Here is a 15390-nt window from a genome sequence, read left to right on the forward strand (position 1 = left end):
AGAGAGAGAGAGAGAGAGAGAGAGAGAGAGAGAGAGAGAGAGAGAGAAAGAAAGAAAGAAAGAAAGAAAGAAAGAAAGAAAGAAAGAAAGAAAGAAAGAAAGAAAGAAAGAAAGAAAGAAAAAGAAAGAAAAAGAAAGAAAAAGAAAAGGAAAAGAACCTTATAACGTGCGCGAAGTTTGGAGCCTTGACTGCAGCGCTGACGTGCAATGCGCCCGAGGCCCAGCAGGGGGCGCGGGGCGGGGCTGAGGGTGCGGCTCAGAGAGGCCAGCGCCGGGCGGCGGGAACCCCGGGCAGCCCTCGCGTGCTCCGCTGGGCTCTAGTTCGGAGGGCGCGGAGTCCCGACCTCTCGAAGCCTCTTTCTCAGGTTCCGGGGCGGCAGGTGCGTGGCGAAGGGCGAGGCCGGGGTCCTGGCTGTTCCTTCGAGTGCGCTCCTCAGCCTCCACTCGCGTCGGTGCAGAGACGGTCCCACGGCGGTTCTGCTGACGTGTCTGCAAGTACTGCCCTTTAAAGATAGAAAAGAAGCACCCCAAATGGATGCGTCTGCTACCCTGAGGACTGTCCTCCTCCAGGGTGACTCTGGAGGTGGCCGGAGAGCTGCGGGGGGACAGCGGGCCCCCTGCCGCCCACCCTCCGCCCGCTCTCCCCGCTCCACGCCCGCGGCCAGCATCCCCACCCCCGGGCTCCAAGCCCCTTCAAGGGGGACACTGAAGCCGGAGAGAGGCGGACACAAGCGCTGGAGGGACAGAGCCTGGGGCTCAGGCCTCGACCTGGAAGGGAGAGGAGGGGGGCAGCAAGCGCAGGTGGCGACGGAGCCTCAGAGGAACACGCGTGGGGGGGGGCCGAACCCGCACACCAACGTCGCACACCAACCGAACACCACGTCCCCGCACCCGACCCCGCACCGGTCCGCGCACCCGACCCCGCACCGGTCCCCCACATCTGTCCCCCGCTGTGCGCCATGGGGCCCGCGGCGGGCGTCCCTAGGGGGAATAGGGACAACTACGGGACGTGGGATCTCGGTGACGGTCATAGGAGGACGTTAGTAAAACCGTAAACCACCATTCTAAATACCGCACCCAAAGGGTTGTAGTATTTTTATTACCGTGAACTCAGTCAACGAAGCGGAAAAGCCAGCGGCGGCCTAGGCGGAGGATCGGGAAGTAGAATCGGTCTCAGAAACAGTCTGAGAGCAGGACCCCTTCTTCTCTACACGGAAAGAAAAGTAGTTGTTCGGTGACCAGTGCTCCTGACGCAGGCTTTTAAAAATCCCGGTTGTAGCAATAGCCAAACTGTGGAAAGAGCCAAGATGTCCATCAACAGATGAATGGATCAAGAAGATGTGGTGTATATATATATATATATCTACATATATATATATATATACACACATGTATACACACACACACACACACACACACACACACTGGAATATTATGCAGCCATCAAAAGGAATGAGATCTTGCCATTTGCAATGACGTGGATGGAACTGGGGGGTGTTATGCTGAGTGAAATAAATCAATCAGAGAAAGACATGTATCATATGACCTCACTGATATGAGGAATTCTTAATCTCAGGAAACAAACTGAGGGTTGCTGGAGTGGTGGGGGGTGGGAGGGATGGGGTGGCTGGGTGATAGACATTGGGGAGGGTATGTGCTATGGTGAGCGCTGTGAATTGTGCAAGACTGTTGAATCACAGGTCTGTACCTCTGAAACAAATAATGTGATATATGTTAAGAAAAAAAAGAAAAAGATAGCAGGAGGGGAAGAATGAAGGGGAGTAAGTCGGAGGGGGAGACGAACCATGAGAGACGATGGACTCTGAGAAACAAACTGAGGGTTCTAGAGGGGAGGGGGGTGGGGGGATGGGTTAGCCTGGTGATGGGTATTAAAGAGGGCACGTTCTGCGTGGAGCACTGGGTATTATGCACAAACAATGAATCATGGATCACTACATCAAAAACTAATGATGTAATGTATGGTGATTAACATAACAATAAAAAAGTTAAAGGAAAAAAAAATTCCGGTTGTAGGTGCGACCACAAGCTAGTTTCTGCGCGCTCAGCCTCACGTTTCACCAGCAGAAAAACGGACCTGGCAAGAGGCGGAGGGAGAGGAGCGACGGGGCAGTCCCTGAGCCACAGGCCTTGTTGGCGCCGCCAAGCCGCCCGGGGTTTAAAGCCTGCACGGAAAGTGAACCTGGTACCCGGAGCATTTAATTCTACCCCAGACACCCGGAAAGGAGTTGGAGTTGGTGATCTCAGGGCCGCTCTCACTTCCCCCTGCACTTCTGCTGCAGATATTTCTCCTCTTCTCCACCCCCAGTCCCTCAGCACTAACTCTGAGTTGTACACATTTGCTGTTTTAATCTTTTTCTTGATAAAATAATATATGCTAATTGCAGAAAAACTGAGGGCGTCTGGGTGGCTCAGTTGGTTAAGCCTCGGACTCTTGGTTTCGGCTGAGGTCATGATCTCAGGGTCCTGGGATCCAGCCCCGCATTGGGCTCTGCGCTCAGTGCGGAGTCTGCTTGAGAGTCTCTCCCTCTCCCTCTGCCCCTCCAGCTCATGTTCTCTCTCTCTCAAATAAATAAATCGATCTTAATTTTTTTTTTTGAGGCTCAGGGGAAAGGTACAAAGAGGAGGAAAGGCTTACCTGTAATCCCTTTACCTAGGGTTCACTGCACATAACAGGTTAGTGTTCTTCCCTTGCTCTAGTGTGCCTATGCATTTTTTAAAGATAAAATTCACGTATCATAACACCTTTTAAAGTACAATTCAGTCATTTTTAGGATATTCATGAATTTAACTGCCACCACTATCTAATTCCAGAACAAGTCATCAATCCAAAAAGAAACCCTGTACCCATACCAGTCACTCCCCATGGCCCCCTCCCAAACTGAACTGTGTCTATGGATTTGCCTATTCTGGACATGGCATATACGTGGCCTTTGTTTCTGGTTCTTTAAATTTGGCATGTTTCCAAGTTTTCTGCATGTTGTGGAGTGTCCCAGTGCCCCACTCCTTTTGATGGCCAAGTAATATTCCATTTTGTGGGTCTACTGTGTTTCTTTGATCCATCCCTCAGTTGATAGACATTTGGGTTGTTTCCACTGTTTCAGTATTATAAATAATGCTTCTGTTAACATTCATGTACAAGTTTTGTTTTCAGTTCTCTTTGGGCACATACCCAGGAGTGGGATCCCTGAGTCCTATGGTAATTCTATATTTAACTTTGTCAGGAACTTTCAAACTGTTTTCCAAGACAGCTGCTCCATTTTACATTCCCACCAGCAAGACCTGAGTGTTCCAATTTTTCCACATCCTCTCCAACATGTGCTATTACCCTATAAAAAAAAATTACAGTTATCCTAGTAGGTGTGAAATGCTGTCCCATTGTGGTTTTCATTTGCATTTTCCTGGTGACTAATAAGTTTGGGCATCTTTTCATCAGCTTATGCGCCATTTGTAGATCTTTGGAGAAATGTGTTTTCAAATCTTCTGTCCATTTTTAAATTGTGTTGTCTTTTTATTGTTGACTTGTAAGAGTTCTTTGTGTATTCTAGATATTAGAGCCTTATCAGACGTATGATTTGCAAATATTTTCTCCTATTCTGTGATTTTTTGAATTTTTAAAAGATTTTATTTATTTATTTATTTATTTGTTTGTTTGTTTGTTTGTCAGGGAGAGAGAGTGAGCACAAGCAGGGGGAGCGGACGCAGGGCTCAATCCCAGGACGCTGGGATCAAGACCTGAGCGGAAGGCAGACGCTTAACCAGCTGAGCCACCCAGGTGTCCCTGTCTTTGAATTTCTTGATAGTGTCCTTTGGAGCACGAAAGTTTTAATTTTAAGAGCTTTAGTTCTTTGATCCATTTTGAGTTAGTTTTTGCATATGATATGAAGGAGGGCTCCAACTTTATTTATTTATTTATTTATTTGTTTTATTTAATTTTTGCATCTGGCTATCCAGTTGTCCCAGCACCATTTGTTAAAAAGAGTATTCTCAGGGCGCCTTCACTTGTATGTGTTTATTTACCAAAACGTGCATAAACCTGACCTCATTCACCAACACAAAACGTACAACCAGGACACACACCTACACACACACACAAGGCCTTGGAGGAGGCTGTCAAGTACTCTGAAGGACAGGAAGGAATGAACACAGCTGGGTGGACTTTTGGTTTCACTTGCAGAGGTTTGGGAAGGACTCTGGTCCCACACACCCGGGAGGGTAGAAGGATGAGAAAGACAATAAATAGAATCCTGGGCCCAGCCTGCTTTGGTACATTACAGGTATAGCCCTGTGCATGGCCCCGGCAGCACCTGGCCCTTAACGACACCAGGAGCCAGGAGGACAGAGCCTGAGCGGCTGGTGTAGGCAGGTCAGACGTGCAGCCAGAGGCCCCCTCCAAACAGCCCCCAGCGCCCCATAAAGCAAGAGGTAAGATTAGACCAGGCTCTGCAGACCCTAGCTGTTCATGTCTGAAGAAATGGTCTTTTTCCTTGTCCGAACCTTCAGGGAGCGTGAGGAGGTGCCCTCCCGCACTGGTGGCTTCCTCTTGACCACAGGCAGGCTCTGGCTGCGGCCCAGAGGCTTCTCTCGGGGCCGGCTGGGTGGCTGGGGAACTGCCTCTGTGTCTGACCAACACTCATCGTCGGTGTCGCTGTCTAGCTGGCCCCCTGCTCAGTACCCAATGGGTAGCCTGCGGCGAGGTACTTGGTCCTCCAGGTAGAGGGGATCCTGGTAGGCGGGGGCAAGGGCATCAGGGATGGAGCACAGGTCCTGCATGGAGAAGCTTCGCAGCCTTCCGGCCAGTGCACCCTGACTCTTGGTGGCAGCCTGCACAGTGGCTGAAGCAGCAATGTTGAGGCTCCATTTCCCAAAGATGAGCACCGTCTCATAGCTGCGCTCCTTGGCCTGCACGATGCAGGTGTCAATCTCGTTCTCATGGCAGGACAAGGATGGGTGGACAAACTTGTGGTGAAGCAGGCTGGCCCCTTTGGTGTAAGGTGATAGCAACCACAGCACAAAGGCCATTTTGATCTCGTAGTAGAAAGGGAACCGGGGAATAAAGATGTCTGTGAAGGTCTCCACAGCCATGAACAGTGCAAAGGCTATCCAGTACATCAGCCACCGGACATATTCACGAATGTTCTTGGTCTTCACAGCCTTGTGGGAAGCATAAGCTGGGTACAGCATCCCAAACACCAACACCACCAGGCAACAGATCATCCAGGACACCAACCTGCAGCCTTGGGACGGAGGGGGAACCCCCACAAAAAGATGACCAGGGGGACGCTCACGCGGGGCTGGGAGGGGGTAATCAGTGGAAGTGTGGGAAGCAGAGGGGCGCTCGGGCTGCCCCTTGGCAGAGGTGGAGCCCGCCGCCCCCTAACTCCACAGTACGCAGAGCCTGAGGAGTGGGGAGACCCATGGGCTGAGGCGAGGAGGCCGGGGCTTGGAGGAAGCAGCTTGGGAGCTGGTAAGGGCGGCTTTTAGAAGGGCGCCCTGCTTGTGTTCTCTCTCTTACTGTGTCTCTGTCAAATAAATAAATAAAATCTTTAAGAAAAAAAAAAAAGAAAGGAAAGAGTATTCTCTCTCCACTGAATTGTCCTGGCATTCTTGTTGCAAATTAATTGCCCGTAAGTGTATGGGTTTATTTCTGGACTCTGAATTCTATTCCATTGATCTATAAATCTATCCTATGCCAGAACCACACTCTTGATTACTGTAGCTTTGTAGTTAATTTTGAAATAGTGAAGAATTTGTCCTTCAATTTTGTTCTTTCTTGAGTATATTTTGGCTATTCTGGGCCCCTTGAATTTCCATATGAATTTTAGGATCGGCTTGTCAATTTATGCAAAAAAGCCAGCTGGGATTTTGATGGAGATTGTATGGAATCTGGAGACCAATTTGGACGGTAATGTGACCTAAAACATCAGTAAGTCTTCCCATCCATGAACACAGGCATCTTTCCATTTATTTAGATCTTCCTTAATTTCTTTCAATTTGTAGTTTTCATGTACAAGTCTTACATTTCCTTTATTAAATTCTTAAGTGTTTTATTCCTTCTGATGCTATTACATATGGATTTTTAACACAGATGAGCCCTTACTATATAGGTACCATTTTGTATCTGCTTTTTTCACTTTAATTATATCATAGATACTTCCAAGTTATTCAGTCCTTCTTCAGCAACCTTTTTTAAGGCTACATATTAGTCCATTGTACAGTTACACTAATTTATTTAGCCTTTCTCCTTTCGTGGGATATTTTGGTTCTTTACAATTTCTCCATTTTTAAATATTACTGTAATTTCTATGCATCTTGCTGTCAGCGTATCAGATCGTGTACATAGTCACGTGCGCTTGCTCTGTCCTAATGGCCTCTATTCCCACTCTTGTGAGGGGGCCTGAGAACCATGCAACTTGGAACTCCTTGAGGCCCATTTCTCTTGCGATCCCATACAACCCCGGGGCCGGGCCTGCACCCTCAAGGGGGATCCTTCAGAAAGCTCCTCCCGGGGGCCCTGCACTGGGGCCCCAGCACTGTCCTAACCTGGCCGGAGCTCTCAGTGACATAAATCCTTGGTAACTTGTTATATCCCCACAAGATTGTGAGGTCCAACAGGACAAAGGCTGGACATTTTTATACCTCCAGCCCTTGGTCTACAGAAGACCCTTAACAAATGCCTCTGGATGAGTGAGTCAGGCAGAGCAAGGAGTTCACGACCCTAGGTCACACTAGGAAACTTGAGTCAGAGAACTGTGGCCACTAGGCCTGTGGCGTGGCTGCAAAGTGTGCCACACACAAACTGTTAGCTGGAAAGGGCCCTTGAGGTTGCCTCATCCCGGAGCTTCCAAACCTCTGCCATGACCACAGTATGATACCTGGCCTTGGATAGGTAGAGGGGACACAGAGATGGAAGGGGACATGGTGGAAGCTGAAGCCGGGTCTGTGGAATTCCCTCAGCAGCCCGAAATACCACAGTAAGGCCAAGTTTGTAAAAATGATTGAACTAGCCCAATAGTCTAATTTTACAGACCAGGGAAAGAGTGCTCGTGAGAAGTGACTTGTTCAAGGTCTCACAATCAGTGGCGAATGGGAAAAGGACTCAGATGTGACTCCCATTCACAGAAAGTTCCCCTACTGAAATAGCCTCTGAGGAGTACCTTCCAAGCATCCCATATCGCTGGTGCCTCTAGAATTCCACAAAGCAAGATCCATCGTTTAAACCAGTGTCCCCATGTAGCATATATATATATTTTTTTTAAATAATTTATTCTGCCCTCATTTTTTTAAAATTTTTATTTATTTGACAGAGAGAGAGACAGCGAGAGAGGGAACACAAGCAGGGGGAGTGGGAGAGGGAGAAGCAGGCTTCCCGTGGAGCAGGGAGCCCGATGTGGGGCTCGATCCCAGGACCCCGGGATCATGACCTGAGCCAAAGGCAGATAGATGCTCAACGACTGAGCCACCTAGGCGCCCCGCCATGTAGCATATATTAAAAAAGTAAAGTTAGGGACGCCTGGGTGGCTCAGTTGCTTAAGCCTCAGACTCTTGATCTGGGCTCAGGTCATGATCTCAGGGTGGGGAGATGGGAGCCCAAGGCTGCCAGCACTGGGCGTGGAGTGTGCTTGAGATTCTCTCTCTCCCTCTGCCCCCCCTAAAAATAAATTAACTAATAAAAGTAAATTTTACAGAAAATTTTGATGAAGATGAGTGTGATAAACTGAGCAATGCGACAAAGCTTTACCGGGAAATGCTGGTTTTTCTCTTTGTGGTTCCTGGGGAGGTGCGCGCTTGAGTTACCGTAAATACTGAGATAGGGAGGTGGGCGGGGGGGGGGGGGCGGTCAAGTTTTAGTTCTTGGGTGGTTGGGCGAGGGAGGCCTAGGCACAGTTTGTGTGGATGGGGCATGGGCAACTTCTCTGCAGTTAGCGAAGTTTGCTCAGAGGAGCCTCAAACCTACCAGGCAAGCGCAAGGTCCCCAGCCCCGCGCGCGATCCGGGATCCGCATCTAGCTCCGTGCCCCCCCCCCCGCGCCCTCCAGCCCCACGCAGCGTCTCTACGGCCCTGGCCAGAGCAGGTGCTCCCGGAGTCAGGGCGCGCGTCTTCCGCATCTTCGCATCAACAGTTCCAACGGGGCAGGTGCCCGCACAGTGTTTGGTGAACCTACTGAAACCTCCCAACGACTGTCCCCGCGGCTGAGTATTCATCCCTGCAAACCACCCCCGAGGGGATCCTCCCTCGCCGCCCCTACACCCCGCTCGGGCCGCCGCTGCGCGCTGCCCGGGGCTTCCTTCCCCATCTCTGGGTCTGGGACTAGCGCAGCATCACAGCGAAAGCCGCTCTCGGCGTGCCGAGGCCCTCGGCCGCCCGGGGGCTGCAGGCTGGCCGGAAGTAGAACCCCGCCGAAGGCCCGAAAACGGACGCGCGCGGACGAGTTTCCGCTGCAACAGTGCAATCCAGAGAGCCTCCCCCACACCGGGACTCCTGGGCGGCCTGCGCCTCTATGGTATCGGCAGCCTAGAGGGACCGACCCCGAACTTCCGGGAACATGGCGGCGCGCAGGCCGGAGGACGCACGTGTTCGCGCGTAGAGGGCTCCGCGGTGCCGGTAAGCAGCTGCGGCCCCCCGGACGGTGGCAGTCGGAGACCGGGCTCAGGAGTGAAGGTGGGAGCAGCACAGTAGCCTTGCCGGGTGGAACTGCGGCAGGAGGGCTGCATTTAGACCTAACGAGGCCAGGGACATAGCGGCTCTTTGGAACCGCTGTCAGAAGAGTGGCCCCGGGCGGCTTTAACATTAGAAAGCTGAGGTTGACCGGAGAGGAAGTGGTTCCGGAAAGCGCGCTCGCAGCCTTCACGAGACTGCGGCGCACAGCCTGGGGCCTCGTTGCTTCTGTCCACAGTTACCATTGTCAGTAGGTTAAAGCACCCGTGTCATAGCGACTGAGCGCATTCTCACTCCTGCATTAAGTGCGTGGGGGTCCTGAATAAAGCCCGACTCCGATTTCCAGGGCGTGTAGTTTCGAATGAGTGCGGTGGTAAACCTTAGGTCAGGAAACACAGAGCTGTAAGAGGCCGAGGGGTAATGAAGAACACCAGTGCCTGGGATGCCTGAGAGCCTGGGTCCGCTACTTGCCAGCTATTGGATTTGGGCAAGGAATAAACTTCTCTGCGATTTGTTTGCAAATGTCGGTAATAACACTTCCAAATAGGCTGTCGGGAGGATGAAATAGGATGATCTGTGTAAAGCAATTAGCAGGCTGGCATCGAGTAAATGACTTAGTGTTAGATGTTATTGTTGTTATTAAAATCTGGGGGCTGATAGATCAGAGGTAACTTCCGGGAGGAGGCCGGGTTTTTGTTTTTTTGTTTTTTTTAAAAGATTTTATTTATTTATTTGAGAGAGAGAGAATGAGAGAGAGCACGAGAGGGGAGAGGGTCAGAGGGAGAAGCAGACTCCCTGCCGAGCAGGGAGCCCGATGCGGGACTCGATCCCGGGACTCCAGGATCATGACCTGAGCCAAAGGCAGTCGCCCAACCAACTGAGCCACCCAGGCGCCCAGGAGGCCGGGTTTTGAGGTGGTCTTAAAGGCCCCAGTGTTTGAATTTTACTTTTCTTACAAATTCAAGAAGCAAGATAGAGCCATTTCTTCACTTAGTGCTTTTCTGTCAGGACTCTCAAGGTATCACGTTTTCAGGGCGCCTGGGTGGCTCAGTCGTTGAGCGTCTGCCTTCGGCTCAGGTCATGGTCCCGGCGTCCTGGGATTGAGCCCCGCATCGGGCTCCCTGCTGGGCCGGAGGCCTGCTTCTCCCTCTCCCACTCCCCCTGCTTGTGTTCCCTCTCTCGCTCGCTCTCTCTGTCAAATAAATAAATAAAATCTTAAAAAAAAAAAAAGGTATCACGTTTTCAGGTAATCATCCCTCACAGTAGAAATGTGAACAGAAATGTAAGTCGTCCTGAATTTGCTACTCTTCAGTCTCAGAGCCCGGTATTGTGACCCGATCGGAAGGCAGACACTTAACCGACTGAGCCACCCAGGCGCCTTATAATAAATTATCTTAATCCAAGTTAACTTTAGTGAGCTAAGTCAGCAGTGGTAGTCTTAGTTTTGTGTGTCTTGTGTGATAAGCCAGCTTAACCATTTCAGAGGCAGATTTGTATGTAAGTTGGATAATGCCATTCTGGGCTCCAAAAGGCGGAGCATCTGCATGACCATAAAGAAATGCAAGTAGTAACTGATAGGGTACAAAGAGGCCACTTCGGAGGCAGGCAGCCTGGGCTTGTATTTCAGTTCCATCTCTTATTAGCTACGTGACCCAGGCCAGGCTTTCTTTTCTTTGTTTGTAAATTAAAGATAATAGCTGTCCACAGGACGATCGGGATTAAATAAGACAATACAACAGTATGTGTAATCAACCTGTTATGCATGAAATGCTCAGTAAGGGTGCCGTTCCTAAGCTGGACAGTTTCAAAAGGGGTGTTGTTCCAGCAAGGCTGAAGAGCGGCAGTGGGGAAGAGGTGCGGAGCCCCCACACTTGAGAGGATAGAGTGCTGGAGCATGGGTGTAAGACATGGGCTCCATTGAGTATTCTCATAACTCAGGTTGAAAACCCCTTACCTCTTTGTTTCTACGGGGCATTGAATCTCGGGAGCTGTACCACGTGGTGGTAAAGAGTGGGACTGTACAGACAAGCCGTCTGGTTGAGTTCTTACACATATTAGCTGTGTGACCCAGAGCAAGTCACGTTTCCTCATTTGCTTTCCTGAATGGAACGTTAGGAACTCCTCCTGAGCTGGGAGAATTAAATGAAATAATCATGTGGTGAGCTCTCCGTAAATTTAGGTGTTATTAACAACACCAGTCCTCCTTGACTTTTGGACATGCTGATGATCTCTCCGTGGTCAGACAGGGAGCTCCCCCAAAGACCAACCTCCTTCGTCTCTGCCTCAGGTTCAGAAAAGAATTTTTATGACAGCAGTCAGGATGGAGCTGATGGGTAATTTGGGCACTTTCTCCTTTTCTCTTAAAAGGACGATGACAGTGTCACCTTCTGTGGTGAGGGCTTGCGGATTGGGACTCCTCTCTCACCATGAGCATCACCCCAGAGGTCAAGAGTCGTGGGATGAAGTTTGCTGAGGAGCAGCTGCGAAAGCATGGATGGACGCAAGGTCATCCCCGGGGGGGGGCCCTTCCACATCCCCCCAGCTCCCTGCCCACCTAGTGCCCAGGGGAGTAACGTCATGCTGGGCTACCTGTATGTAGCCCATTCAGCTGGAGGAGGAAAAGACAGTGTAAAGGGAAATTTGTGGAAGAAACTGTCTGACTTTTCCAGAAAATGGGCGAGTGGAAGAAATTTGACAGTGGGTCGTGAGAAAGAAGTGTTTGGGAGGACTGGGGGAGGGAGGAAGGGTCATGACTTCTGTCCTGTAAGAATCATGAAGGAGAAGATGGCTCGGGCTCAGACAAAGGCAGGGACACTGCATGGACAGGCACCAGAAGGAGGGGGCTGGAGGGCATCCCCCAGGGACGGTGTAGGCCCAACGCTCGGTGTGCGGTGTGGCAAGGAGTGGCACGTGCTGGTGCCTCTGAGGGCCTGGGGCAGGCAGGAGAATAAACCACATCGCTCGTTGCCCTCCAGGCAAAGGTCTGGGCCGGAAGGAGAATGGCATCACCCAGGCCCTCAAGGTGACACTGAAGCAGGACACTCACGGGGTAAGACTGGGCAGGCGGAGGGAGGTCAGTGTGGATGGAGAGGGGGGCCCCAGGGACAGGGCAGGGACAGGCCCTTGGAGTTCATACTTCTTCCCCTGGCAGGTGGGACATGACCCTGCCAGGGAGTTCACAGACCACTGGTGGAACGAGCTCTTCAACAAGGCTGCGGCCAGCTTGGTTGTGGAAGCTGGGCAGGTATGGGGTGCTGACTGATGGGCGTGTGGACCATGAGGGCCTGGGACGTGTGGGGTGAGGGGCACACCCACGTCACCCACTCACTGATACCCCCCCACAGGATGGAGTACGGCTAAGGCATCTTTCTAAGGAGACCACCGGCCGTAATCATCCCAAGCCCAACATGCTGTATCAGAAGTTTGTGAAGGTATTAGGGGCTGGGGCTGGGAGGGCCCGTCCTTTTTCCTTCTCTGGCCTCTCCCAGGGCCTGAACAATTGCTTCATCTGCCTTACCCCTTCATACCTATTCTAGGACCATCCTAACATTGTCAGATCCTGTGAGCAGCTTCGCTGTCGCTTGCTTAGAGTGCCCAGACCCTTGGGCAGAATGAGACGTTCAGGTCCCATGGGTCTGGGGGTGGGGGGTGGGGCACGGGCAGGCGCCGCCAGAGCAGAGCGGGAGGGGAGGTCCGGTGCAAGGGACTTAGAATCCAGAGGAGACCTGACGGATTACCTGACCCATCCTCTGTTTTGCAGTTGTGGCCACAAGCAGGGAAGAGTGGCTTGCAGGCAGGACTAGAATCCCAGTCTTCAGACTCGCGCTCTCTAGCGCAACAGCAGAAGGGAGGTCACATTCAGTGACCATCTGTTACGTGCTAAGGGCGCTCCGTGTTCTGTAGCAAGCTTTTCCCATTTCTCCTCGCCTCTGTGGCCATCGCCCTCTCCTGCTGGATTTCGTTCACAGCCGCCTACTGTCTCACTCCCCATCTGTCAGCTCACCGCCACAGCTGCCAGAGTGCTCTCTGACACATTTCACTGGGGCTCTGGCTCGCCCCTGACCGAGGCTGACCGTCCCGACATGTCAGACTGGCTCACAGGGCCCTGAGCCCACTCTTGGGGCCTCTACACTTGTAGCCAGATGGGATCGGGTTCTTTTGAAGGTACCACCTTCCTTCACCTGCAGGTTTTTGCACATGCTCTTCCTGCTGCCTGCCTGCAGCATTCTGCTGCCTTTCTCCCTTTACCTGTCCACTTTTGGTGGTCTTCTGGAGCAGAGTTCCTGAAACGTCCCCAAACCCTGAAGTCTGATCAGTACCCCTCTTCCAGCACAGGCGACACTTTATGACTGCCCGTGTTCTGTCATCCTCCCTTGACCCCACGTGTAGATTCCATCTGGGCTGACCGGTCTTGTTCCCGTTCTACTCTGTATCCCAACCCATCGGCCCATAGTAGGTTCTCAGTCTGCTTAGATACAAGCACTGCGGTCGGTGTGGGGGAGGGCGGTGAGAAGCACCACGGGATGACCACCAGGGGACACCAGGAGGACCTGATGACCCGGAGCACTTCCCCATCCCTTCTTGGTCTGCCCACTGATGCCCCCCCCGCCGCCCCACAGCTGCAGTCCACCTCTGTGGGTCTGCAGGGAGCTGTGTCGGGGGTGGCAAACTTCTGCCTGTGGCTACCAGTTCCTCAGGGGGCTTTCGGGAGGGAAGAGGGGTTGGCAGTGGTGTTGAGTGGGCTTTGTCTCCCTCCTTCTAGGCGGCCACACTGACTTCAGGTGGGGAGAAGCCAGACAAGGACTGGGAGAGCCACAGTGAAGACGACAGCCGGGGGCGCAAACCTCCAAAGATGTGAGACTCACTTTAGGGCTGGGGTGTGTGGGAGGAGAGGCCTTTGAATCTCAAGAGAAGGGACCAAGTCTCAGGCCTGACTGGGCTTCTTCAGGTGGAACCGTGTTGTACTAATCTTTGCTTCTCCTGCACCTAGAAAGTGCCAGGTCCTGAAAGGAAGCTCAGTGTCGAAGGGATGTTTTAGAGAGCAGGAGAGGTCAGGCCTTTGCACGAGTTGTTTGTGATCTCTGATCTCCCCCCAACAGTCTGACCGATGAGATGCTGCTCCAAGCCTGTGAGGGGCGCACAGCACACAAGTAAGTAGTGGTTAGCTCCTTGGGCTCTCTTTCCTCCCCGTCACAAGCCCTCGAGGCTGGTCTGTGCCCCTTCTGTACGCTTCTCCCGCCAGGGGAAGGATTCCCCGCCACACACATACCAGTGTCACCTGCCACTGCAAAGGACTAGGCCTGTTTTCCCCGTACCTTGCTCTGACCTGGGCCCCCCCCGCCCCCCGCCGTTTCAGGGCCGCTCGTCTTGGGATCACGATGAAGGCTAAGCTTGCCCGGTTGGAGGCCCAGGAGCAGGCCTTCCTGGCTCGTCTCAAAGGACAGGACCCTGGGACCCCTCAGTTGCAGTCTGAGAGCAAGCTCCCCAAAAAAAAGAAAAAGAAAAGGAAGCAAAGAGAGGAGAGAAAGGCTGCAGCAGCCGCCGGGAGTGCAGAAGAGCGGCCGGGAGGTGCGGGCCAGGCCGGCGGGGGCAGCAGGAGGAAGACGAGACAGAAGCCAGAAGCAGCGGTGGCAGATGAGTGGGAGGGAGTGGCTGTCGGGGACGCGGACGGAGAGGCCGCAGGAATGGGTGGAGCGGGAGAGCGGGAGAGCAGGGAGCAAGCCGCCCCGCCCCGCGGGAAGACGAAGAAGAGGCAGCAGCGCGCAGAGACGGCCGTCCCGGACGGAGGGGCAGGAGGCCAGGAGGCTGCGGCCAGGGCCGGGACGGGGCAGGGGGAGAGTCGGGCACGCGCCAAGCCCTGCCGCAGACGCAAGAGGTGGCGGCAGCGGGAGGAGGGCGTCTTAAACACAGAAGCAGCAGTGGCGGGGGCTGCTGCAGATGGTGGGGCTGGGGAAGCAGCAAGCAGAGTGCACCGTGAGGGGAAAAGCAAGAAGACAAGACGGAGGTCCCGGGAAGAGGAGCAGGATGTGAGGGATGAAGGGGATGAGGGCGGCGGGAGTAGGGAGGCGGAGAGCGGGTTGCACACCGGCTCGAGCAGCACAGATAAGGGGTGGCAGCAGGCAGGGGCTGGAGTCGGCCCCGACCAGAGAGCAAGAAAGAAGAAACAGAAGACGGCCTGAAGGTCAGGTCAAGGTGGGACTCCACGGACTCCTTTGGAAGAGTTGAAGCCTCAGACCTGAGTCGACAGGGTCTCCTGCACCCTTGCAGTGAGGAGCCCCTCCCGAGGAGGAAGCTGACCTCTGAACTCCAGCTGCACAGAGGTGGGTGTGGACAGAGAGCAGGAGTTCAGGTGCCCGTGGGAGCCAGGCAGTGGCGGGACGCAGACACCCTCTGGAGGGACATGCCACCTGCAAACGCGGCCGGTGTGAGACGGCATCCAGCCCACAGGCCGCCAGCCCCAGCCTTAGAGTAAACGATTCAACATCAGCTCGGGCTCCCAGCCTGTGTGTAAGTCCTGACTGGCATCTCCACTCCCGGCCTGGGAACATCCCAAATACACACTAGTTTCCTTGGATGCCTCCAAAGAAATTCCTTCAGTTAACCTCCCATAGTCTTGCTGCCCGTTGAGGGGAAGGGGAAGGCTCAGAGAACCTCACTTGAGAGCTTTTTTCCACGTCTGAAAATGGTTTTCATTTGCCCAAATGTCACAGCCGC

The 15390-nt window shown here is 52.9% G+C and overlaps 1 protein-coding gene and 1 pseudogene across 2 annotated transcripts; one reads left to right on the top strand and one right to left on the bottom strand.

Moving 5' to 3' along the window:
• Nucleotides 1-4015: 4015 nt before the first annotated feature.
• LOC112813690 (receptor expression-enhancing protein 4 pseudogene) lies at nt 4016-5380 on the bottom strand (annotated as a pseudogene).
• A 3156-nt stretch (nt 5381-8536) lies between these two features.
• Nucleotides 8537-15277, top strand: GPATCH4 (G-patch domain containing 4). Of its 2 annotated transcripts, none has more exons than XM_025858845.2 (8): nt 8537-8679; nt 11044-11181; nt 11652-11725; nt 11828-11920; nt 12021-12107; nt 13439-13530; nt 13776-13826; nt 14033-15277. In XM_025858845.2, the coding sequence occupies exons 2-8, from the start codon at nt 11103-11105 to the stop codon at nt 14853-14855; spliced, it is 1299 nt and encodes a 432-aa protein (XP_025714630.1). In that variant the 5' UTR covers nt 8537-8679; nt 11044-11102; the 3' UTR covers nt 14856-15277. The 2 variants fall into 2 exon arrangements, with proteins under 2 accessions (XP_025714630.1, XP_025714631.1); XM_025858846.2 differs by having other exon boundaries at nt 8544-8622.
• The last annotated feature ends 113 nt before the right edge of the window (nt 15278-15390 follow it).

This window comes from Callorhinus ursinus, unplaced genomic scaffold (genome assembly GCF_003265705.2).
Source record: "Callorhinus ursinus isolate GAN/ISIS: 27379988/994484 unplaced genomic scaffold, GSC_fseal_2.0 scaffold92, whole genome shotgun sequence".
Classification (NCBI taxonomy): domain Eukaryota; kingdom Metazoa; phylum Chordata; class Mammalia; order Carnivora; family Otariidae; genus Callorhinus; species Callorhinus ursinus.

Coding starts and splice junctions, on each gene's coding strand:
- GPATCH4 (XM_025858845.2), top strand. CDS start 11,103: ATGAGCATCACCCCAGAGGTCAAGAGTCGTGGGATGAAGTTTGCTGAG. Junction 12,108..13,438: donor TGTATCAGAAGTTTGTGAAG/GTATTAGGGGCT, acceptor CCCTCCTTCTAG/GCGGCCACACTGACTTCAGG. Junction 13,827..14,032: donor GAGGGGCGCACAGCACACAA/GTAAGTAGTGGT, acceptor CCGCCGTTTCAG/GGCCGCTCGTCTTGGGATCA.